Source organism: Bos grunniens, chromosome 10 (assembly GCF_055505025.1).
Source record: "Bos grunniens cultivar Pamir isolate PY7600 chromosome 10, Bosgru_T2T1.0, whole genome shotgun sequence".
Classification (NCBI taxonomy): Eukaryota; Metazoa; Chordata; class Mammalia; order Artiodactyla; family Bovidae; genus Bos; species Bos grunniens.
The window spans coordinates 94000740-94027919 of NC_141174.1; the positions used below are offsets into that span (position 1 = coordinate 94000740).

Genomic DNA, 27180 nt, shown 5'->3' on the forward strand with positions numbered 1-27180 from the left:
AATCTCGTTTTTTTGTTTTTTCTTTTTCTGGATTTTGGAGGCTGCCCACGTTCTGGCTTCTTCAAGGCCAGCAGGAACCAGTCTTTCTCACAACCCATCACTCTGCCTCCCTCATCCACATTTTAAAGGACTGTCTACTGAACTTAAGTTCAGTTGGTCAGCAACCTAATTCTATCTGCAAACGGAGTTCTCCCCTGCCAGGTAATACTGTGGTTCCAGGGGTTAGGATATGGACGCGTGGGGAGGTGGGGAAGTGGCAGGCATTATCCACCTACCGTAGCACATTACACTGTCTGACCTGGATCTGGATGGAGGTGATGTGAGAAAGGAACGTGCCTGAGGAGCCCCTCTTCCTTGGGAATCAGCACTTTACTGGGGATCCTCATCTTTCCCTCTTGTGTCTTCCTCGGTCTCTCTGCCCAGTGCAGAGAGTCCTCATAGGCTTTTCTGAGAAAGATACCTAGAAAGTGGTATGAAGAATGCCTCCGGAGTTTATAAATTTGTACACTGACTAGAAAGGCTGGTGTGTGTGTGTGTGTGTGCGTGTGTGTGTGTGTGTGTGTGTGAGAAGAGTTGAGTCTTTAGTCAGATGTGAATTAAACTCTTAAGTTAAAAAAAAAGTGCTCAAATGTTATTAGTAAAAATGTTGAAACACAAAAAATTACAAATAAAATCTAAGCTTCCAACTACCTCTATTAGATGTCACCTTGGCAACCACTTCAATCTCTCTGAAATCCAGTTTCCTCAGTAAAATGGGAATAAGACATACCTTACAGAGTTGCTATTATGATTGCTACTTAGGCAAATTTTGATGTATTTTAAACTCAGTAACAATGACTTCTTTTTTTCCTTTTTTCTCTTACTTATCTGAAAGACAGCTCAAAACCAATCCGAAGGACTTCAGAAAGAGCAAGTTCCTCCGGGATGACTCCCGAGAGGAGAGAAACATAAGCCACAAGGATCTGCCAAATCATTCTCCCTCACAATGGGACTACTCTTCTATCAAAACATAAATATCACACCTGATTTGCCAAAGAAGCCAATCCAGTCAAACTCAACTCGACTTGTGACTACCAAGTCGTCTGACCAATCTTACAAGTAAATCTATCAAAGCCAATCCATCTATGCACTTCTGCCTTCAAAGTTATCACCTTTGAAGATTATATAGTTATTCCACAAATGCTTCCAAGCTTAAAGCCCTTGAGGAGTTTCTGGTGTGTTCTAAAGTTACCAAATATTCATCTTTCCAGGAAAAGTTGATTTTTGAAAAGAGCTGCCAGTTACTCAGAGCCCAGTCTGATGAATATAACCAGATTAACATTTCTGGTTAATAGGGTGTGATTATAATAAAGCAGCGATAATTCTCTGTGTGTGGTTCATAAATTGGCCTTGAAGGTGTTGTACATTAAGGTTAAGTAAAGGGAGCATAATCGTAGTGGCGATTAAAGCCCGTTTTAGTGGGTTTATGATGTGAATGAATTCAGATAGCACTGGGAGTCATTACATATTTAAACAGTATTAAATGTTTCTCTTTATGAAAATCTTAATTATGACATTCTCTGAAATCTGATTTCATAGTATTAAAATGAAGGCTTTAAGGAAAAGCATTAAATGCTAATGAGAGCTTTATTATTTCAGTATATATTCTCTTGGGCCTTTGGTCAAGGTAAGTAATGATCAGATGAATGAGTTGGCAACCTTCCTGGCCTCTGAAGTCTACTAGTAATTGGAAGCTAAGTAACACACTGTCACATGTTTAAATATATTTAATAATAGTCCACCAACTTTTCCCCGTCTTGCTTTCTGGGCAATGAAACACCATGGCATTCTAACACAGATAAGGAAAGCTGGCTTTCTGTCCGGAGAATTTCTGAAAGTCATCCTGACTCCGCGCACTCAAGACTCTGTTTGCGTCCATCACATTAGCTTCCCCAAGCTCCTCATCCTCCAGGGACTTTTGATTTAAAGGTTTTCCATCAACTCCAATTTCTAACAACTTGAAAAATGGTTTTTGTTTTGTTTCTTTGGTACTTCAGTGCTCTATTATTCAGACTTAGGACCACAAAACCCAAATGTCTGATTGAGGCAGAAGTACTAATATTTTCAAGTAGTCAGAGAAGATTCATAATCAAGTGAGGGGCTTGCAGCCTCTAAGGTTCTACTGTTGTCTACATATCCAAAACCCTTAAAAACATGACTGAAATATTCTGAAGGCAGAGTCTGTAAGATCCCCTAAGAATGTCTGATTTAGGGACAAATCTGAAAGTACTGTTTATACCCCAAGTGGTGCGGTGGTAAAGAACCGCCTGTCAATGCAGGAGACACAAGAGAGCGAGTTCCATCCCTGGGTCAGGAAATCCTCTAGAGTAGGAAATGGTTACCCACTCCTATTCTGTCAATGGCATGAGAACTGGACTCACCAGTTTAGTGTCCCATCCTGTTCCCACCTCTGTATCTCTCTCTCATTCTCACACTCACACACCTGTAGCTCCTAAGACAAATGCCACTGGTTCTGTCAAACAGTTTGAAAACCAAGTTCAGATCAGTGTTGTTCTAACTATAGGGCTCACCCCATTAATGGACTATAAAATCAATGCAGTGGTTGGAATCAGTAATTTGGAAAACAAAAAAGAAGTGCATTACATGAACTAATGGCTAAGTGAAAGTGACTCAGCCATGTCCAGCTCTTTGCGACCCCATGGACCATACAGTCCATGGAATTCTCTAGGCCAGAATACTGGAGTGGGTAGCCTTTCCCTTCTCCAGGGGATTTTCCCAACCCAGGGATCGAACCCAGGTCTCCTGCATTGCAGGCAGATTCTTTAATCAGCTGAGCCACAAGGGAAGCCCAAGAATACTGAAGTGGGTAGCCTATCCCTTCTCCAGCGAATCTTCCCCACCCAGGAATCGAACAGGAGTCTCCTGCATTGCAGGCAGATTCTTTACCAACCGCGCTATCAGGAAAGCCCTAGTACTGGTATCTATAAAACCTGTTATATATGCACATACGGACCCTCACGTACTGAGCTGTGACATAAACTGTATTTCTTAATGCAGATCATGGTCAAAATGGCTTGAAAGCTTTTGCTTTACCTTCTCTTGTAGCCTCGATTTCTTCCATTTCCTCAGTCACATAAACCTCCATTGATACCAAACCACTCGTGGTTCCTCAAACCCAACCGACTCTTCCCCTTCTATGCGTCCATGGTGTATGACGCCAGGCACCTCTTCCGTGTGTAAGTGTATGGTGCAAGGCACTAGGAATGAGTTCTGAGGAAAACCAAAATCTTGCTCACATGGACAGACAAATATTATACGAATCACACTAATACTTAGCTGTGAACCCAAGTTAAGTAGTCTAAATGAAACACATCTGGATTTTCAAGAACATGAACCAAAGACAATTAATCTCAGGAGACAAGGGAGCCATCTCTGTAGAAGAATCCATTAGCGGAGAGCTAAAGAACATGTCAAAGTTAACTAGGTAAACAGGCAGTTAGCATTCCAGATAGAACAACATATAGGCAGCCCTGGGATGAGAGAGGACATGGCATGTTTGAGGAACTGAAAAAAAGCCCAGAGAATGAGCAGGAGGGCAGCCCAAGACAGGACCGGAGAGGCTGACAGTGGCTAGGCCAGCCGGGGACCTAGGGGCTAGGGTTTTGTTTCTGTCCTCAGAGTAATGGAAAGCCATGCAAGGATTTAAGCAAAAGATGATGAATAAAGAGTTGTGAAGACACTATGTTCTGCAGAGTGGAAGACGGACTAGAGGGAAGGAGTGACTGCACGGAGGCAAGTTAGGAAGCTAGTAGAATAATCCGGGTGAATAGTGACAGTGAACTGACTCAATATACTGGAAGTCAAGGGGGAGAGGAAAAAGGGTGTGGTAGTGAAACGGAGATTGACTGCTAGGTTCTGACTTGCGTAACTGGGTAGATGATGCTGCTTGCCGAGAGTAAACTGGAAAAGATCAGGTTTGGAGAAGACTCTGGGTTCCGTCTTGAATAAGCTGCTTGGATACGTATCTTGGCTAAGACAACCTGGAAGCCATGGGAGTACAGATGGTAAATGAAATTGGGTGTATGAGCATAAGGAAAACACCTGGGCTTGTGCCCTGAAGGCCTCTCCACTTCCTGGTGTTATATTCCTACTTACTATAATGTCTCTGAGTACGCACAGTTAACAACACAGGTTCTACCTGCTGCTGCTGCTGCTGCTAAGTTGCTTCAGTCGTGTCCGACTCTGTGCAACCCCACAGACGGCAGCCCACCAGGCTCCGCCGTCCCTGGGATTCTCTAGGCACAATCACTGGAATGGGTTGCCATTTCCTTCTCCAATGCATGAAAGTGAAGTCGCTCAGTCGTGTCTGACCCTCAGAGACCCCATGGACTGCAGCCCACCAGGCTCCTCCGTCCATGGGGTTTCCCAGGCAAGAGCACTGGAGTGGGGTGCCATTGCCTTCTCCGGGCTTTATCTGCGTTAAAGTTCAAATATAGAAATAATAAAAAAGCGAAAATCTGCTCACTCTAGGGGTAATTAATAATTTGATATGACCCTTATATACATTTTTAAGTGGGATTATGCTTTACATACTTTTCTAAAATCAGCAATGTAGTAAGAATATTCTTCTCCATCATGATATAGACAGTTCTATCTTACTCGCCTGAATGGCTACAGTATTACATGGTGGGCCTGCATTGCCATTTAACCAACCCCCCAGTCGCCACTGATTGGCAGTTGGGTTACCTCAGTTACTGCCCATTCAGTAGTCACTGACCTCCTTCTGCCTTGCTCACTGAGGCCTGATTTTGTTCGAACAGCAACATGTTCCACCTTATGATGGCTCACAATTGGCTTAAGGCAACAGAGACCATCCTGTTGCCCACCTTTCCAACTTCCCTTGGGGCCATGGGCAGTCATGTTACCAGGTTCTGGCTAATGACCCCAAGGAGAAGTCTGTTATGAGAGTTTCTGAGTAAGCTTTTGCTTTCCTGATAAAGGAGAAACAACAGGAATACTGCTCTTTCCCCTGTTTTGGACTTGAACGTGATGACTGGAGTTTCAAAAGTCATTTTGCAATTACAAGGACATAAGCCAGAACTAAGAATAGTAAAGCAGAAAGACAAAGAGAAAAAGCCTGGGCCCTGATTCACATAGACACACAGGTAAACACTGACTCATTTTAAAGAATGCAAATATATTTCCACTTTAAAGCCTGAAAAAAGTAAAATGAAATGTTTTAAAGATTCATAGCAGAGACATAAGTGATGCCCTAAAAAATAAGAAGCATACTCAGAACACAATGGGGAAGACACTTTCAACAGTCCCTGAGAACCTTCAGGTGCTGGGCCCAGAAACGCCTTTCTGGCTCCCTGCCCAGCCCAGCCCTCTGCCCTGCAACTCAACAGGACGGCCTTTGTACACAATCTCTGACACCTCTTCTCGGTGTAAATTTATGTCTTCTTTTGGCTGCTCTTTGAAAATGTGCCATATTAAGAAATAATCTTTTACATGAAAAGCTAGGAGGTATTTTAACTGGATGAACCATAACTTCATAAGTTCATAACTAGAATAAATTAAACAGAAGTAAAAACCTTTAAAAACAGAAGAAAAATAAAACCCCTCCCTTTGTGAGAAAAAGTGCTTCTTAGCTATTTAATTTAGAAGACAATTTCTGTTATTTTACTATAATGGTGACGGTATCTTCTGTTCTCAATTTTGCCAACTTCTCATGTTCTGGCAAAATATGTTAGAATTCTCAAAATTCAGCAACTCGCAGCTTCACTTTAAACAAACACTTAAAGGCTATTAAATTACTAAATTTATACTGTGTAAATAAACTATAATTTTAAATATTAGACACAAAACAATTTTATGTATAATTCAAATTGTACATAATCCACATTTATGCTTCTAAACAAACAGAAGCTCACATTTGTACTACTTTCATACTTTACAAAGTGCTTTTATATACATTTTCTCATTTTTTATTCGAAACAAACATGTGAGTTAAATATTATTCCCATTTCACAAGTAGAAATAGAACCAGACATTATTCAGTGCTTTAACCAGTATACAGTGTAGCCCTGAGACTTTAGATCTGCAAAGGGTTTTAATAATGCAAATATCACATATATATCAATTTTTATCACCATTTTCAAGTTTCCATTTTCTTAACAAAGGAAAACAATGAAAAATTTTCTACAATCTAATAATAAAAGTGGGAAATATTATATATACAACTGTATACTAACCCAGTGAGTGAGATCTATCAGAAGCAAGTTTACTCTGAAGGTCCTATATTGTTACCTGTATACAGGGCACCAGTATCAGAACCATGTTTACACGAGTAATTTTTCTACTTTAGAGAAAATAATCCAGGACATTCCTATTGCCTCCAGGTCTTGTGTGTGTGTGTGTGTGTATGTGTTAGGGTATGAAAGTGGCCAAGTGTGTGGTATGTGTGTGTGTCAGGGTATGTAAGCAGTCAGGAAGTGGTGTGTCTGTGTTAGGGTATGCAAGTGGCCAGGAAGGTAGGTAGGAGTGTGCATGTGTGTGTGCGTGTATGTGTTAGGGTATGTAAGTGGCCATGTGTGTTTGTGTGTGTGTGTGTTAGGGTATGTAAGTGGGCAGAAAGTATACAGAAAAATACTTAATCCAAATTTGGAGTTATAGGATCTCTGATTTTCCCATCTGCAGTGACTTGAGAAATTTGGTCATATGTCTCATCTATAGTAATACATTTTCTTTCCACACCCCTCCTTCTTCTTAAGTACTGTCTACCATTAAGATTAGAAATTCCAACAGGTGGCTTTTCTTTCTGAATTATCTTCCCTATTGCATACTTTTTTCCCCCAGAATTTTCCTTTCCTATTTCTGTATCTTGAAGACATTTCATTATAGTAGATGACAGAGCTATAGTTTATATTCACTGTGATAAAAGATCAGTTTCAGCATTGATTTCCCAGCAAAAAGCTGACAGAAAAGTCACCACAAAGGGAAAAAACTGCGTTAACTGGCAGTGCAGTGACACCTGCACTCAGAAAGCTGCACTGCAGCCTCCCTAAATCTGAGCTAATCTCCTCTCATCACTGTGCTGTCAATTTTCAGAGGAAAATTCTGGCTGGTTTCATTACTGTGCTGTCAATTTACAGAGGGAAATTCTGCCTGGTCTTGAGTTCAAAGCAGACCAGAATGTTTAAATTATTGGTTCAATGAGTTATTTTTTGATGTTATGTTTTTATTGCATCTGAAGATATTTTCAATAAACATCTGGAGTTTGGAGCCTTGGCTAGGTAAGGAAGCAAGGGGAAGTTGCTCATTTGTGTCCGACTCTTTGCGACCTCATGGACTGTAGCCTATCAGGCTCTTCCATCCATGGGATTTTCCAGGTAAGAGTACTGGAGGGGGGTGCCATTTCCTTCTCCAGAGGATCTTCCCGACCCAGGGATCGAACCCAGGTCTCTTGCATTGTAGGCAGACGCTTTACCGTCTGAGCCACCAGGGAAGTCTCTAATCCCTTTGCAGTAGAAATCAAATTTTTCTGGCATGACTCCATTGCCAGCAATGGGATTTATCAAAACTACAAACGCTAGCACACTGAATATTTCAATACTGTACTCAACTGTTCATATTTTAGCTGTGAAACAAACCAAATGTAAATGCTTAATATATAATACAAATCCGCAGATTCTTCACAGAAGAAAACAATGGAAGGCTGATTTTCTGCATGTCGCCTGCTCATTAGTTCTTCAAGAATATGTCTCGAGTTATTTCAAATATAATGTACACACCACTACCTATGGTTTTCAACATTTTCTATCTAGGTCCTAAAGGGTATAAACAAGGATGCATACAGTCAGGTTGTTTTTATAAACTTTTGGGGTTTCTTCTGTTATGCATCTTACAATAATGAATATAAGGAGACAAAGACAAATGTACATTTAAGTTAGTGGTTACACGAATTTTGCTTATATGGCTAATTGTTTCTATGGGTCTTGCAAATGACAAAATAAAATAACAAAGTCTGATAAGCCCATCCATGCCCCGTGAACTTTAGTCCACTCACAGCATACCTTGATTCAGTCACTATTTATTAGTTTTGAAAAATGTTTTTTAAAAGCTCTGCAAACCACACTTTATTACAAATTTCTGAATCATGAGGGGTAAACTGACACAGTTCCCTCATGTCGCTGACTCTTTTTGAGGGGAAATCCCTGCAATTACACAAGAGTTTCCGAGCTCGATAAAAAGGTGACCGTGCCCTACGCCTGGCCTCACTCTACAGCCCCTTTGACCCAAGGCACAGTCCCTGGTGCATCTTTCTGAGATTTAGCTTCCGGGAAATTTTCAGCAAACCTCTCTCGTGCTTTCTCCCAGTTCTTTTTGCTCTTGTTTTGGAGAAGCTGAACATCTTCAATTGAAGATGGCTTGCCTGTCCCCAAGCCTGCATGTGTTCGCCGAAGCTGAAGCTGGATCTGTTACCAAAAGTTGAGAAGAGAACTTACTGCAGCACCTAAACACACTGAGAGCTGCTTTATCCAATCTGATACTTGTAACCATAATTCTTTGAATTAGAGAAGATTGATGCATAAGAAAAAACTGTCAAATGCATCAAATACATACAGGGATATTATATACATGGTGATACGTGGGACTTACACTCATTTTTCTACACTGTCTTGCTTATCAATAAGAACAGTGGACTCTATAATAAAACAGAGTGGTCCCTAAACAGCAATCACCGTATTTCACTGAGATGCTGCAGAATCAATCTGTCATCTACTTTTACTTTTAACCACAAGTAAAAGCAATGGATGTATGTAAACCTACAGTCTGAGCCTCACCTAAGTAAGTGAAGGATAAGTTAGACCTCTGACTCATGAAGAGTTTGTTTTCATAAAAGGAGGGGAGGACTTCTCATTATTTTGAGAACCATTAAAAGCCACAAATTACTGAGTGTCTAATGTATGTCAGGCATCAACCTAGGGGCTTTATTTTCAGATATTTCTGAAAAAGTTCTCATTATCCCCATTTTAACAGATGAAAACTGAAGTCCAAATGTGCCCTAAGTCATACAGCAAGTGAGAGAGCCCCCACTCTAACCTGACTGCAAAACCCATGTTCTTTCCTCTGTACCGCCAATGAAAGGATTTACATTAAATCTGCCATTATTGTTTTTAGGTGCCAAGTCATTATCAAGAATGCTCTCTGGTCGTATTACTACCTTGTAAGGTTTCTGTGAAAGAGAATCTGAACCGCCAATGAACCATGGGACTGCAGAACTGAACCACTGTATTGTTTTCTAGACAGGATTCACTCTATTGCCTGTTACATGCTCTGAATCTTGAACCTAAAACGGATTCTCCAGCTAGTACAGAATCTGACTGTTCGTAAGGTAACACTTGATTGTTCCTGCATGTTAGGACAAGGCACAGTAAACAAAGCCATTGAAAATAAAAGGCACAGAAGAACGTCTGGCTCAGGAAAAAAACACTGATTATTTAAAGGTTTAGGAAGTCTCTAAGAGGCTTCCGAAAAACAAAACAGATCATAAACACAAAAATTTGGTAATTGTGATTGCCCCAAAGGTAGTTACCATGTCTCTTTGCTTGCTACCATACTCCTAGCACTTAGAGCAACGCCTAGCATATAGTAAGTATACAGTAAATATATCTGTTACAAGAGTAACGAATGAAAGAAACCACAAGTCTTACCGGAGTTTTCATGCCTCCACCGTCCTTCCCTAGGCCCTCTCCTTTCTTCCATCCCATCTTCTCCAACATCTTCCGACCTTTATTGCTATCAGTAATTTCACTTTAGAGAAAATTAAGATGATAGTTGATTTTGAGACCATTTAAATCACATTTATAATAAACTAAAGAATTAAAAATAATTGGTACAACTACTTTAGAAAACCACTTGGCTTTCCCTAATAAAGTTGAAGACAGACAAACTCTAATCCTACATATACTAAACAGAAAAGCATGTATACGGTGCACCAAAAAGACATGGACAAGAATTTCTGCAGCCAAATCTAACAACCACCACAAATTAGAAATAATTCAGATGTCCATCGGTGGTAAAGTGGATAAACTGTGTCGTATCTATACAGGAGAATACAGAGCAATGAAAAGAAAATGCACCTCACAAAGTAATGCTGGATGAAAAGAAGACAGACCCAAAATCAATACTACATTACTCCATATACTTAAAATTAAAAATTAAGCAAAATTAATGTGGCACTGCTGCAAGTCAGCAGAAGAGTCACTTCTGGGGAGGAGAGAGGGATGGTGACTCAGAGGGGACACTAAGAGGCCAGGCTTCTGGGGTTACTCAGGGTTTTCTATTTCTTGACCAAGACTGGGTTCTGCAATGTGTTAATCTTACGTCATTGATATTGATACTTAACATTTGTGAATTTAACATCAATTTAAAAAGTTAAAATGAAAGTAAACCTTTCATTACCTAGTTGCATTTTGTTTTATGATTTTATGGTCTAATATAAGGATATTTTAATTTTATGTTCTATCACATTGTCTTTTCAGTTCTACAAAATGTTAAATTAGCTCTTCAATAAAAATAGACGAAGCAATGCCAGACCAATGTTATTTCATTATTTATTAACTGTAATGTAATCTTTGTATTGTCCAGCAATTATTTCAAAAATATTAAACCTTGAAAATATTTGTCAAGTTGCTTGGTATATGTAGTCTAAAATATTGTATTTCATAAAATCTGACTCCATAAATTCAAAGATGCACTGTTAGTTTATGTACCATTATGAAAAAATTGCTATTATATGTAACCGTAAAATTCTATCCAAGTAATATATCTTAGAGCCAATAAAATATGATATCAAGTCAAATTTTAATAATTGCTAGTTCTACATGAAAAATTTAAATAACTAAACCTAGAATTTATATTTTGAGAAAAAAATGTAGCTAATATATGCTTAAATGTAGAACTATAATCATATTGTAGGTTTCAAAATTACAGTTTTCATGTTTATCAATGCTACTTAACCAAGAGGAAAGAACTGAATCAAAAATAAGTAAGAAAAAGAGTATTTCAGGGTCAAGAACACAAGCAGTTGAGTAAATAACTGTTAAAAGTATCAGTCTATTACCAATTTCTTACTAGCCCAGCCTTCTAAATACAGTATATAAACGTATGGTCACTCAGTTGGGTGGCTAGAATGTGAGTTATGCATATACATGTATGTGTGTGTGTGTGTTTAAGTTTATATGTGATAAATATGTATGTATCCATATTCATGTATACGATCAGTAATTTTCCAGGGAATAGCAGAATACCAATATTAAAGGAAAATGTAAACAGAACTTCCATAGTCCTATAAATCAGATTTGTCCTATGAGTGTGATTATGGTACAAAGACTTTTTCAAGCAACTAAAATTTAATACTTACGAATGAACAGATGCAGGAGCATCATCTCTTTGGAAAGTTCCTTCACTTCCAATCTGCTCCCTACGTTTTCCAGCTCTGTCTTTATATTTTGGATTCTTCAATGTCTTTTCATCTTCGTAGTCTGTGTTCTTTATAAACATGAAATATTCATTGAGGAAAACAAAATTAAAAAAATGTCTGTATATTTGCCTTGCTTAGTGAATATGGTTCAATGCGGTCTCTATTAAATAAGTCATGATATAAATTAAGACATGATACAAATTAAGACAATTATGCTACTAATACTTTTAGTCTATCCCCTTTAAAATGTTTATCATTTCAAGTTGTGCTACAGTATAAATTGTACATAGAATATAAACCATATATAAATTATAATATGTAATTATATGAAAATATAGTAAAAAATACAGTATATTTTGAATTAATGATATGTATTCATATTCTCATATGACTACCAGTATGAAAAGAAACATAGAGAACCCCTGGGGTTGGGAAAAAAATCTATTTCTCCTTTTCTCTAAGGAACTGAGAGTTCCAAAAGATCTAAAAAGTTTTGATACTGTTCCTTAAAAGGGAAAAATGTAGAAAGTCTTTTAAAAAATAGATAAAAAACAAATACTCTTTTACAATGGCAACAATAATAGCTTTTTACTTCAATACAGCTTCACTATATGATTAATCAGTCACTCAACAAAAATTACTGAGTAAAGAATAAGTTAAGCTCTATGTAACGTGGCAGAATGCAAAGAAATTTATAATTCTCAAGTGCAGACATACAATCTTCAGCATACTGGTTCAACAATCAAAGTATGCCCAAGACAAGCCAGGGGCACAAAAGAGGCAATTCAGCGTGGGGTTTCAAAGAGGAATTCTCTTCCCTTTTTTTACTATTTGCTACCTTTATATAAAAAGTTGGAGTAGGAAATAGCAACCCCCTCCAGTATTCTTGCCTGGAAAATCCCATGAACAGAGGAGCCTGGTGGGCTACAGTCCATAGGGTCGCAAGAGTCCATAGGGTTGCCAGGAGTTGGACATGACTAAGCACGCACATATAAAAAGTATAAAAAACACTCATCAAAAAACACACTACAGACTGCTAGAGCAATGTAAGGAAAGCAGCACAGAAGTTTTTACTTAATTTTACTTTCAAAACAGAGAAATGAAGAACCACCAATCCTAATGGATATTCGCCCTCAGAAAATGATGCAGAAATTGAGCTAAAATTTTGAGAAAACATTTTATTCTCTCCTTATAGATCTTCTACTTTCCTCCCAAATTAACCTCTTGACATTTTTTCTATTATGATTTCTCTTTTAGTACAACAGTAACAAAAAAAATACAATTTTGCAGAAAAATTTTGGCAGCATCTTCTCTGATATCTTCATAAAGTATAAAAAGCACTGGACAAATACACTTAAGACCTACAATTCTGTATCTAGCTCTGTCATTTAGTAGCTGGGTGACCAGATCTGGTTTCTCCAATGTAAACTAGCAATATTAATTACTTTCTTGCTCTATTATAGAATTAAATGGTAATTTTAACTGCCTTATTGATACGTAATTAACAAACAATAAATTATACATGAAGTGTACAATTAGATACTTTTGAGATTTGTATACACTTATGAACTTAAAACTGGACATGGAAAAACAGACTGGTTCCAAATCGGGAAAGGGGTATGTCAAGGCTGTATATTGTCACCCTGCTTATTTAACTTACATGCAGAGTACATCAGGCGAAATGCCAGGCTTGATGAAGCACAAACTGGAATCAAAACTGCTGGGAGAAATATCAGTAACCTCAGATACACAGATGACACCACCCTTATGCCAGAAAGCGAAGAACTAAAGAGCCTTTTGATGAAAGTGAGAGAGTGAAAAAGTTGGCTTAAATCTCAACATTAAGAAAACTTAAGATCATGGCATCTGGTCCCATCACTTTATGGCAAATATATGGGGAAACAATGGAAACACTGACAGACTTTATTTCTGGGGGTTCCAAAATCACTGCAGATGGTGACTGTAGCCACGAAATTAGAAGACGTTTGCTCCTTGGAAGAAAAGCTATGACCAACCTGGACAGCATATTAAAAAGCAGAGACATTACTTTACCAACAAAGGCCCGTCTAGTCAAAGCTATGGTTTTCCCAGGAGTCACCTATGGATCTGAGAGCTGGACTATAAAGAAAGCTGAACGCCAAAGAATCGATGCTTTTGAACTGTGGTGTTGGAGGAGACTCTTGAGAGTCCCTTGGACTGCAAGGAAATCCAACCAGTCCATCCTAAAGAAAATCAGTCCTAAATATTCATTAGAAGGACTGATGCTGAAGCTGAAACTCCAGTACTTTAGCCACCTGACGTGAAGAACTGCCTCACTGGAAAAGACCCTGATGCTGGGAAAGATTGAGGGCAGGAGAAGGAGGGGGTCAACAGAGGAAGAGATGGTCGGATGGCATCACCGACTCAATGGACATGAGTTTGAGCAAGCTCCTGGAGTTGGTGATAGACAGGGAGGCCTGGCCTGCTGCAGTCCATGAGGTCACACAGAGCTGGACACGACTGAGTGACTGAACTGAACTGATACACTTATGAAACCATTGCAATTAGGATAATAGATATTCATCTCCCACAAAAGTATCCTTGTCCTTTTTTTATAATCCATCCCTCCAGACCCTCTGCCTGTGCATCCTTCCTCTCCTGTATCCAGGCACCTACTGATCTGCCATGATACATTAGTTTGCTTTCCTAGAATTTTATAGAACTGAAGTCCATATACAGTTGATCCTTGAACAACATGAATTTGAACTTTGCAGGTCCACTGATACAGATTTTTTTCCAGTGGTAAATATGACAGTACTACCCTATCTGTAATTGGTTGAATCTGCAGATGCAGAACACGAGATACAGACAAACTGTAGCTACGGAGGGCTGAGTACAGACATGAAGATTTTTCAACCGAGGTGAGACCCGGCACAGCTAATCCCTGTGTTGCTCAATAGTCACCTGTACTCTTTCTGCCTGGCTTTCACTCAGCATAATCATTTTGAGATCCATCTACGTTGTAATCTGTATTAATAGCCTATGTTTGTTTCTTTTTTTTATTGTTAGGAGTGTTTAACATACACATTTAACATAGTTTATCTATTAATGATGGACATGAGTGTTTTTTTCCAGTTTTTGGCTATTAGGAAAAAAAGCTGTTGTGACCATTTGTTCCCCAGTCTTTGTATGAACATATGCTTTCACTTCTCTTGGGTGAATACTCTGAAGCAGAATGGTGAATCATATAGGTGTACACAGAACTTTTAGACAAAGTGTTAAACTCTTTACCAAAGCCACTGTACCATGTGTAGTCTCATCAGCACTGTATGAAAGATCCAGCTCTTCCACATGCCAGCAACACAATATAGTGTTAAATGGTTTTAATTTGCATTTCCAGAAAATCCCATGGATGGAGGAGCCTGGTGGGCTACAGTCCATGGCGTCGCAAAGAGTTGGACACGACTGAGCGACTTCACTTTCACTTTTCAGTTTCATGCATTGGAGAAGGAAATGGCAACCCACTCCAGTGTTCTTGCCTGGAGAATCCCAGGGACAGGGGAGCCTGGTAGGCTGCCGTCTATGGGGTCGAACAGAGTTGGACACGACTGAAGCAACTTAGCAGCAGCAGCAGCAGCAGTAACTAATGATACTAAACATCTTTTCATAACTGCCATCTGCTTTGGTGAAGTGTCTATTCAAATCATTTGCTCATTTTTAAATTTTTTCCTTTATTGAATTTTGAGAGCTCTTTGTAAACTTCATCGGATACATGATTTACAAATATTTTTGCCAGTCTGTGGCTTATCTTTTCATTCTCTTAACAACATCTTTGGAAGAACAGAAATCTTGGAGGAGTACAATTTGTGCTTTTAAGGATTGTGCTTTTAGTGTTAAATATCTAAAAATTCTTTGCCTAACTCTTTTTTTAAGGTTTGGTTCTAGAAGTCTTATAGTTTTAAGTTTCAGATGTATATGTATAGTCCATTCTGAGTTCATTTTTGTATGTTATGAGGTGTGGATCAAGGCTGCTGTTACTGCTTTTGTCGTGGTATGTGCTGTGTTGACTTTCCAATTAGCTCAGCACTGTTTGTTGGAAAAAGACTATCGTTTCTCCATGAAACTGTCTTTATACCTTTGCTGAAAATCACACACACACACACACACACACACATATTTATCTATGCATCTATCTGTCTACATAGGTCTATTTCTGGCCTCATTAGTCTGTCCATCAACGTATTTGTTTCTCTTTTTGCCAATGCTACTGTCTTTATTATAAGAGTTTATAGTAAGTCTTGAAATCAGGCAGCATTAGCGCTCTGACTATATTTTTCAATGGTATCGTTTTAATGTAAGTTTTTTAAAAATCAGAAATGGCTACTGAAATGCAGAGTACTGTCATCACTTTTCTACTCCAATCTCAATAGTTGTTGAAGTAAACAGTAAACAACTAGCAGGAATTACATGAATCTCAAAATAATTACGAGTAGCTTCTCTCTTTTATACATAAAAATTGACTATGCTTATCTAAGAGCTTCCCTGGTAGCTCAGCTGGTCAAAAATCTGCCTCCAATGCAGGAGCAATGATCAATTCCTGGGTTGGGAAGATCGGCTGGAGAAGGGATAGGCTATCCATTCCAGTATTCTTGGGCTTCCCTGGTGGCTCAGACGGTAAAGAATCCACCTGCAATGCAGGAGACCTGGGTTCGATCCTTGGATTGGGAAGATCCCCTGGAGGAGGGCCTGGAAATCCATTCCAGTGTTCTCGCCTGGAGAATCCTATGGACAGAGAAGCCTGGTGGGCTACAGCCCATGGGGTTGCAAACAGCCCACGGGGTCACAAAGAGTCAGACATGACTGAGCAACTCAGCACAGCATGCTGATCTAAAGGCAGTTTTACACAAAACCAGACACCCAGTTTAGCACATGTAACAGTATTTAATTTCCTTACCTGCAAACCATATTTTACTCGTATTTTCTTTAATTCTTTCCTCCTTTCCAACTCTTTTTCCTCCTTACTTAGTGCTGGACCAACTAAAAGGAAAAATTGAGTTTAAAAAAAAACACTAAGTTTGATATAATACTGTTTATTTAATATGAAAAACTAATAGTACTAGTATTCCATCTCCAGATTAACAAAAAGTTCAAATAAATTAATATAAAAGTATCTTGGGCTGTGATGATGTCCTTTCAGCATTTTGGTAATTAAATCTAACTGGAAAGTAAATCAAACCCCAAAGAGTGTAAGAATGTTACAGTTTAGATACTAAAAGAAATACTGAACATCTTAATTTTTCAATATGGTTATTGTAACAGTATCCCAGTTGTATCCCAGAAATATTGTGAGTTCTCTGAAAGAATATAAGTTTGTGCAAAAGAAAAAACACAGAATTCAAGAGTCACATTATTGTGTAGTGTGCCCTACTCATTTTCATAATGTAGTATATAGGAAAACAAAAAATACATAATGAACATATTTAGTTAGCATTAAGAGGAAAAAATAATGTAAGGAAAATTACAAGTTCAGAGTATCTCTTTCAATTTTTAAAGCCTTAAATAAGAAAGTTTTAACAAGATAGCAAACTTATACAGTACTATTATAGAAAATAATGGTATATACACAGATAATACATCAACAAACTGTAATTAGGAAAGCAGACATATCAACCAATATATCTTAATACCTTAGCCTATTATTTTCTATATTATTATTTTACATCAAAGTTTAACTGTGGATTACTTTTTATAACAGTAAACAGCTGTTAAAGAAAAACCTTGGGCTTCCCAGGTAGCTCAGTGGCAAAGAATCCACCTGCCAACGTAGGAGAGGCGGGTTTGATCCCTGGGTCGGCAAGATCCTTTGGAGAAAGAAATGGCAACCCACTTCAGTATTCTTGCCTGGAGAACCCCATGGCCAGAGGAGCGTGGTGGGCTACAGTCCATGGGGTTGCAAAGAAGCCAGGCACAACTTAGTGACTAACACCACAAAGCTTTAGTTACCTATGTCACAGTTACCCCTCGGAAGGCCGGTTGGCCAGCACCGCAGTGCTGCTTCAAAGCCCTACAGCCCTGGAGCTTCTCTGGTGGTTCAGTGCTGACTCTGTGCTCCCAGTACCGGGGCCTAGGTTCACTCCTGGTCAGGGACCTACATCCTGCATACAGCAAGGAAGGGCCCGCGGGCCACACCTAAGACCTGGCATGGCCACATAATAAATAATTAAAAAGATAAAAAGCTGACAGACTGAATTAGCAACAGCAGAGCTATCAATTATCATTCCTGGTCAGAAGGTAACCTAATGCTGTAACACTACAACTAAACTATTACATAGAAAAATCAACTGCAATCCTAATCTACTACCTAAGTCTCACATTTCAAAACATGTTATTTTTTTAGCCTCATCTGATAGTATTCACTGAAATATAAATGTATCTCAATAGAGTGTTATATCAATTAGATATGAAGCTGGTAGCTACTGATACATTTTTTAGAACACTTTGTGAATTAAAAAGTTATCACACACATAAACAGTATGTTTCACATACCAAAAAGTTCATCTTTCTTATCAAGACGAAGGTGAGCTCTAACCTGCCCTGGTTCACAGCCATCACAGGTATCACTGCCAGGGTGAATATGAAATGACAACACAGTCTCTCCGATTTTCACTTCATCCCCATGCTCAAGTACATAAGGGTCACATTTAGTTTTGGGCTAAAGGGGAAAAAAATAACAAAACAGAAATCCAAGAGTTACATATGATTATTTATTTTATGGTTATTGTAAATAATGTCAGATTTTAACAAAAAATATTGAGATGGTTCTCAATGAGACAGACATATGCATACATACCCATTTCCAAAACATGAGGGTGATACGTAATATTCTACTAGTGCAGAAGACAGATGAACTGAGCAACTTCTAATTTTTATATTATCAAAATCCATTATCTCCCCATCTCCATACCCAATGCTATCAAAGAAATATCCAACCCAAACTTCAATCTATTACCAAAATGAATAATCATCACAGTCAAAAAGATGATGTATTAAGGAGATAAACTGCATCATATTTCCCTTTTTCCTTCTTCTCTTGATAATTTTTATTTCAATTTTTATAATTTCAATTGAAATTTTTATAATTTCAATTTTTATAATTTAATAATTTTTATTTCAAATATAAAATATTTTTTTTTATCCCTAACTAATACCTCCCTCCCTCCCCTCCCTCCACATATTACCTTATTAGGTGCTAAGCACTCTGCTACATGTTAGGGATAGAAGAGTTAACTGAACACACATAGCCCCTGCTTTCAAGGAGTTTTCCAATTTAACACTTCTGTTAAAACAGCTTAAAAAAAATAAAAAACATACTAAAAAGAATGACCCCTAAAGTTGCTATAAGAATAACTTCCTTTGCACAGCTTTAAAATGCATTTATCTCTAAAAATAAGGCGTAGATACATAATTAGAAGGCAAAACTTAGCAGTTAAGTATCTACTTAGTGAAGTCGCTCAGTTGTGTCCGACTCTTTGCGACCCCATAGACGGTAGCCTACCGGGGCTCCTCCGTCCATGGGATTTTCCAGGCAAGAGTACTGAAGTGGGTTGCCATTTCCTTCTCCAGAGAATCTTCCCGACCCAGGGATCAAACCCGGGTCTCCCACATTGTAAGCAGACGCTTTACCGTCTGAGCCACCAGGGAAGTAGAAGTATCTACTTGTATATATTTTTCAGCTCTAAGAATTCTCTTCTACATTAATACATCTGGGCTTGAATATCAATCTGAACTAAATGATATGTATAATCACTATGATAACTATGCCCTGAGGGATAAAATATTTCAGTTCAGTTTTTTAAAAGAATATGCAAGTATTTAATTAATAAATACACACTCACCTGAAGAATCTGTTTTCCATTAACAACTGTACCATTCTGACTGCCTTGATCCACAAGGACATAACTTTGTAAGTCATGGTCAAAATAAATTTCTGCATGAAACTTGAAAAAAGAAACCAGGTAATTATAAATTATTATACTTTTTTAAACCACAGATAATAATTTCTCCATGATAAAATGCAGTAGACTCTGATGATTTAACTTGTATTATTCTTAATACATTTTTTTTCTGAATACAAAAGAATTACAATGAATGCTTCTGGTAGAAATAAGAAGGCTGCAGGAGAAAAAGTCACCCACCTGTAACTCCACCTATAATTACCATTAATAACTTAGTATGTGTCCTATCTTTTCTACTTTTATAATATTCTTGAGATTATACTATATATAGTTTGAAATAATTTTTCACCTAATATAGTTGCTCACATCATTAAAAATTTTTAACACAAAGGTGATTTGAAATATTCAAGGTCAACTTCTCAGAGTTTCCAAATTTTCAACACTCAGGACTAATCACTCCCTCCTGCTCCACAGCATTTTGTTTATATAACACTTAAACTATACAAAGTTACTGTATATTTGAATGCCACTGTACTGCTTACAATTATTGCTTACATTTAGTTGACAATTTGCTTACCACTTAGTATATAATACAGTGCTTCACATATATTGGGCACGTACTCAATACATGTACATTTAACTGGATATAGAGCTGCAAAAATATTTAATTTAAAATTCTATAAATAATACATAAATGGTGGTTACATAAAATGATGCAGCTGCTTTGTGGGGAAGTTTGACAGTTCCTCAAAATGTTAAACAGAGAGTTACCATATGACTCAACAATTCTACTCCAAGGTAGGTATCAAGAGAAATGAAAACTACAGTTCCTAACAAACTTAGCAGCATTACACTTAATAACCAAAAAAATGGAAACAATTCAAATGTCTAACAGTTGATGAACAGATTAACAAAATACTATAGTGTGTCTGAACACTGGAGTATTATTTGGCAATAAAAACAAATGAAGTACTGATACTTGCTACAACATGGATGAATCTTGAAGACAAGCTAGTTACAAAAGGCTACATACTGTATTATTAATATGATTCCATTTACATGAAATGTGAAGAGCAGGCAAATCCACAGAAACAGAAAGTAAACTGGCGGTTGCCCAGGGCGGTGGGAGGCGAGGAAGGAATGGGGAAGGACTAGTATTGAGTATGACACTTGTTTTCATAGTGGTGAAAATGCTCTAAAATGGACTGTAGTGATGGTTACACAACTGTGAATACACTAAAAACCTGTGAATTATGTACTTTCAAAGGGTAAATTGTATACGCATATAGACTGTATCTCAATAAAGTTTTTCAAATTTTTCATAAATATAAACTTATTATAAAATGTTTCAAACACGTAAAAGAATATATTGAAAAATGTCTACCCATAAATTATTACTCATCGATGTGTACCTCACTCTATCTATCCCCCACCCTTCCTTTCAGAGGTTTGATGTTTTTTTAATCATGATGCATCTCTTTATACTTTCACCATGTACGTATATATTCATAAAAATTACATGTTCATTTTGTTTTGTTTGGAACTTAATATAATTACAAATCACACTGTATGAATTTTTCATTGAGATATAATTTATAGGCAGGAAATTCATAGGTCTTAAATGTACAGTCTGCTGCTGCTGCTGCTAAGTCGCTTCAGTCGTGTCCGACTCTGTTCGGCCCCATAGATGGCAGCCCACCAGGCTCCCCCGTCCCTGGGATTCTCCAGGCAAGAGCACTGGAGTGGGTTGCCACTTCCTTCTCCAATGCATGAAAGTGAAAAGTGAAAGGGAAGTCGCTCGGTCGTGTTGGACTCTTCACAATCCCATGGACCGTAGCCTACCAGGGTCCTCCATCCATGGGATTTTCCAGGCAAGAGTACTGGAGTGGGTTGCCATTGCCTTTCTCCAACAGTCTGATGAACTTTAACAAATGTATACTAACAGTATTTATCTCCTTTATCTTGCATCTTTGGCTTAATACCATCTAGCTGTGCTGCAGTTGTAGCTGTACCGTAAGCTATAATACATATTCTTCTAATGACAACAGCCAGGTTTTTCCCCAAGGTTTTACTATTTTTCAAAGTGCTTCTTTGAACAACCCTGTCCATGTACTCTTCCTGTGGACAATACAAGGATTTTTCTGGGGGTATACCCTTAGAAATGAAACTGCTAAGCCATCTACATGCAAACAAACTTTATTAGATACTGCCATACGATTTTCCTGGAGAAGGCAATGGCAACCCACTCTAGTACTCTCACCTGGAAGAGGAGCCTGGTGGGTTGCAGTCCATGGGGTCGCTAAGAGTCGGAGACGACTGAGCGACCTCACTTTCACTTTTCAGTTTCATGCATTGGAGAAGGAAATGGCAACCCACTCCAGTGTTCTTGCCTGGAGAATCCCAAGGACGGCGGAGCCTGGTGGGCTGCCGTCTATGGGGTCGCACAGAGTCGGACACGACTGAAGCGACTTAGCAGCAGCAGCAGCATATGATTTTCCAGGCTTCACAGATGGCTCAAGTGGTAAAGAATCCATCTGCCAATGCAGGAGCTGCAGGAGCTGCAAGTTTGATCCCTGGGTCAGGAAGATCCCCTGGAGTAGGAAATGGCAACCCACTCCAATATTGCTGCTGGGATAATCCCATGGACAGAGGAGCCTGGTGGGTTACAGTCCATGGAGTCGCAAAAAGTCAGACATGACTAAGCACACACATATCATTTTCCAAAGTGGTTAGACCAATTTATACTCTCAACACCAATCTATAAGAATTCCCATTGATCTATTAAGTTTTAAATAACACTTTGTATTGTCAGAATTTTTAGTTTTTGCAAGCATATCAAGTGTGAAATTAAATTTCATTACTGTGGTTTTAATTTGCATTTTCCTGATTACAGGTAAGGCTGAAATCTTTTCTTATATTTATTAGCCATTTGGGTTTCATCTTCTGTAAATTTTCTCTTCATATCCTTCATACATTTCTTTCAATTGGGTTGTTTAGAAAAACTATATCAAAGAGTTTAAATAATTTCAAATCTTATGACTGGAAACCTTATTCCAAAGACCCTTCTAAATTACGCTCTCAATAGGAATGATATTTAATAAACAGGATGAATGAAAACTGACACTTTGGTCTCAATTGTATTTCTTGAATTACTACAAATATTGAATGGTTTTCGCAAGTTAAGCATATTTCCTCTACTGTGAATTACTTATCTATGTCCTTCACTCATTTACCTGTTGGTATCATAGGGGGTTTAAAAAAATGAATTTGTATGAGCTTTTAAAATATAAGGGATATATATTTTACCAGATCTGATTATCTTAGACTGCCATTTAAATTTATTTCTTAATATAAAGAACTTCAAACTTAAATTATTTAAAATTACCTCATCTTCTGTGACTTTGTTTCTTTTTTTAAACTTAGAAAGTCCTCTCCTATCCACTGGTTAAATATTAGTTTCTGTTTTTCTCCTAATATTAATATGAAATACATTGGAGTTTTTTTACTTTAACTTTTTCATATATCTGGATATGTGTGATATATACTGTCAAACTGATTTCACACAACTAAAAAATTACCTACGCCACCAGTGGACATGTTTGTTTCAAAGAAAGGAAAAGCAGAAGTGCCACCAGAGAACTACCTACATTTCAGACGGAAGTAGAAAGACGTCTTTGTTATTTATAGACAAGGTTTTGTTTGGAGGCAGAAAAATCAAGGATCATGAGAAGGTAAAAAAGGAAGATGATTTGGTCTGAATTAAGATTACAAGGACTTCCTTCCCTCTGAGTGAACCCAAACAAAGTAAAATAATCAGACTTTCAACTAATAATGAAAAAACAAATTTCATTCCAAAAAGACAAAAATCACAAAAAATACATAGTTTAGAACCATATTATAATCCATTAAATAGAAACAAAATGGGGTTGATGAAAGGTCAAAAAACATAACAGTTATAAAAGGGAAGGGGGAAAACCACAGAAAATATAGTAAAGAGAAAAATAAACAAGACTTCTGATAGCTAAATCTTATAACTTAAGCTGCAACTCTGTTCTCTTTGTTTTGAAAAACCCAACTGCTCTTTTTCCTGAAACCACTAGAAAATCAACTAGGAAAAGCTGTAAAATCATCTAGAAAAAGCCTTGAGTGGTAGAGGATAGATTATTCTTGAGTTGAAAAATACCATGGACTCAAAGTTAACTCTGCACTGAAGTAGCCTGAACCCTTGTGTGATTTATTTTGAACTGCCACAATATCCAGCATAGTGACTTCACTCAATAAATATTTGCTAAACAGGTATTGCTTAACACTTAGTCTACATTTCTACTCCTGCTCCAGTCTGTTAAAAACTAAACATTATTTTAGTTCACCCAAATTTTGATGGAGAATTTTTTTTTCTCAAGTAATGGAATAAACAACCTGCATTACGTTCATTACCATTACTGTATTGACTATTAACCTTTCTTTTTCATCTGAAAAACCCTAGCTTTCTGCCATAATGATGATTTACCAAGTCACACCGAGGGGGCTGTATCTGAAAAATCAAAGAACTTACCTTACTGACACCAACTTCAGGGATTCGGAGAGTATGCTCCATATCTTTTTCTCTGCAGAGTTAAGTAAAATTAAAATGCCTTTAATACTTTTTGAAGCATATTTAAATGCCATATTTAAAGAATTTTTTTAAAAGATAATTTTGCTTTAAAAGATACGTTAGGATGCCAGTCTCCCTATGAGACTAAACCCAGTTTCCGCAATGCAACTCTAAATTTCATGTCTGAAAGTAGGTCCCGGAACTACCTTAACTCTTTCATAAGGTAATTGTAGCGGTCCCCAACCTTTCTGGCACCAGGAACCAGTTTCGTGGAAGACAGTTTTTCCACAGACCAGGGCAAGGGTATTTGGGATGATTCAAGTGCGTTACATTTACTGTGCACTTTATTTCTATTATTATTATATTGTGATATACAATGAAATAATTATGCAATTCACCGTGACCCAGAATCAGTGGGAGCCCTGAGCTTGGCTTTCTGTAGTTAGATAGTCCCATCCCACCTCTATTACTATGTGTAAAAGGAACATACTATTCTCCAAGAATTTAAAATTAAGATACTGTATGAAACCTGAATTAAAGATACATTACCTTTCCAGTTGGGAAGTAAGGAAATTATCGTACTCATGATTAAAATCTACTTCTCTACCAAGCTGGTTTGAGTTACATAGGGGTAAAAGAAAAGGATCAAAGAAGGAGGTCATACTGGGTTTAAGGTAAGTAACTTAAGCCTAAAAAAAGCAATACCAAAGGTAAGAAAATAATGAAATCTCTGGAAGGTATCACCAAGATTTTATCTCTTTACATCGGCAGACCGCTTTAGAGACAATAAAGTTATGTCTGCAACTGACTTCCAAAATCACGTGACAAAAGGCAAGTGTCAGAATAGTTTCTGAGTGAAAGAGGGAGAACAAGGATATCATTTTTTGTCTATCCTACAAGCACCACACATATTTAATGATTAATTGGAATAAGAAAAATAAACAGAATATGATAATGGTAAACATTTTTACCTTCCAATTGTAGCAGGATTTACAGCTGTAATGATAAAAAGTGATCCTGTCTGCAACACAGGTGATCTAATTACAATTACTCTAATACATGGGGGCCAGATTTTTTCTTCATCTGCCAAAGAAAGAAATGGGTAAGTATTAATTCAAAAATAACAAATGCCCAGGGAATAGTAGAAGGCATACATAAAGCTAAAATAAACTGATCAAAAATCTTCCTTCTGTTTAAAACAACCTTCTCAAATTCTGCTATATGACATACACAATAAGTAAGTTTTAACAACATTAGCAATTTAAAATAATCAACCTAAAGATATACAGCAGCTATCACAATTACAAAATAATCAACTCTCTCCTTTTTAAGGCATTGGTATTTGAAAATATGGCCCCCCCCAAAAGCATTTTTTAAGTTAGAAAAACTGAGTCTACCCTTTTAAGAAAAAAATGAGAGGAAATTCCATTAAGAACAAAATATGCTTGTACACATTAATACAAAATTCTGAGTTTTAAAAGTATGTAATTATATTAAGTAAAAAAAAAAAATCAGATTTACCATAATACCTATGTAGCTGAATTAATGCATTTTTTAAGTTAGAAAAACTGAGTCTACCCCATAAGAAAAAATGATAGGAAATTCCATTAAGAACAAAATATGCTTGTACACACTAATACAAAATTCTGAGTTTTAAAAGTATGTCATTATATTAAGTAAAAAAAAAAATCAGATTTACCATAATACCCATGTAGCTGAATTAATGGAGAAGGCAATGGCACCCCACTCCAGTACTCTTGCCTGGAAAATCCCATGGATGGAGGAGCCTGGTGGGCTGCAGTCCATGGGGTCACTAAGAGTCGGACATGACTGAACAACTTCACTTTCACTTTTCACTTTCATGCACTGGAGAAGGAAATGGCAACCCATTCCAGTGTTCTTGCCTGGAGAATCCCAGGCACGGGGGAGCCTGGTGGGCTGCCATTTAATGGGGTCACACAGAGTCAGACAAGACTGAAGCGACTTAGCAGCAGCAGCTGAATTAATGGCCTACTCTTTAAAGGCAAGTGCCTTTCCTCCCTCAACTACAAAAGTGGACAATAAATATCTAACCCATTAAAAGAGACTTAGTACAGACTTAGGAAAGAGTAGGTAACTTGGTTTTTTGTTCTACTGAGTAGGCCATTCAATGCAATTAGACTTTAGGGTCCAAGTAGTGGTCATTTATTCATACCCTACTGTAATTATAACCAAAGTTATCATTTTTAATAATGTTATTAAAATAATCTCTTTAAAACAATCAGCTCACTTTTTCGCAAATATACGGGCTACTAACACTTTTAACTACTGTGTTGTACTTTTACAATGACCATAAAATAATGGCTATTCTCTCACCTTCATCTTCAGTATCTTCTGCTGTTGCATTGTCTTCACTGGTAAGGTCTTCATCGGAACTGTCCTCGGTCTGAGAGTCTGTAATTTCACCTTCTTCAGGCTCACTATCAGTGTCTATGATTTTCTCATCTTTAAATGAAGCCGAGTTATAAATGTTTTCATTAAGAGGAGATTCCACAGTCTTCGCACTAACTGGAACAGTATATTTGGGAGGACTATTTTTGTAATGAATGTCTACTTTGGCCTTCTTTTTCACATTTGCAAAATCTTCTCCCTCACTGCAGCTTATATGTTCAATATTGGACGTTTTCTGATCTTCTGAATTCAAATTCTGGAAAGAGGTGGGAACAGGAGAGAAGAATCTTAAACATGACCATCTTATAATGTTTAAACCTAAATGTTTCAGTGAATTAGTGAAAGCATATGTTCAGCGAAATAACAACAGCTATTACCTCTACTGCCTCTTCCTCTTATTATGTTCCCTTTCGTAATGATGTTACCATCCACTTATCCAAATCAAAAGTCTCTGACATCTCCTTAACCACTCCATGGAATCAATTACTGAGGCTATAGACTATGTTTGAAATTAATCCCAATTTTCTCTCCTTATCTAGTACCATTGTCTTAACTGTCCCAATCCAGGTCCTCATCACATATTGCTTGGACCATGTGAGAGCCTAGAACAATGCTGTCAAAAATAAAATGCAAGTTTTATATATATATATATATATATATATATATATATGCTTTAAAATTATCTAGTAGGGTCATTAAAAAGGTAAAAAAGAAGCTGGTGAAATTCATTTTGT

At 37.5% G+C, this 27180-nt stretch overlaps 1 protein-coding gene across 2 annotated transcripts in view; it reads right to left on the reverse strand.

Annotated features, from left to right (window-relative positions):
* Positions 1–5853: 5853 nt before the first annotated feature.
* AGGF1 (angiogenic factor with G-patch and FHA domains 1) overlaps positions 5854–27180 on the reverse strand; it is a 41837-nt gene continuing 20510 nt past the window's right edge. The window contains exons 6-14 of one of the 2 annotated variants that reach the window (XM_086323160.1): positions 26372–26702; positions 24988–25099; positions 23978–24029; positions 19363–19464; positions 18014–18179; positions 16422–16504; positions 11429–11556; positions 9717–9816; positions 5854–8477 (exon numbers count right to left, since the gene is read on the reverse strand). In XM_086323160.1, coding sequence (XP_086179286.1) covers positions 8277–8477; positions 9717–9816; positions 11429–11556; positions 16422–16504; positions 18014–18179; positions 19363–19464; positions 23978–24029; positions 24988–25099; positions 26372–26702 — 1275 coding nt within the window. In that variant the 3' untranslated portion in view covers positions 5854–8276. Of the gene's footprint in view, positions 8478–9716; positions 9817–11428; positions 11557–15173; positions 16250–16421; positions 16505–18013; positions 18180–19362; positions 19465–23977; positions 24030–24987; positions 25100–26371; positions 26703–27180 lie in introns of those variants that run through there. The other variant, XM_086323161.1, reaches the window with a different exon arrangement.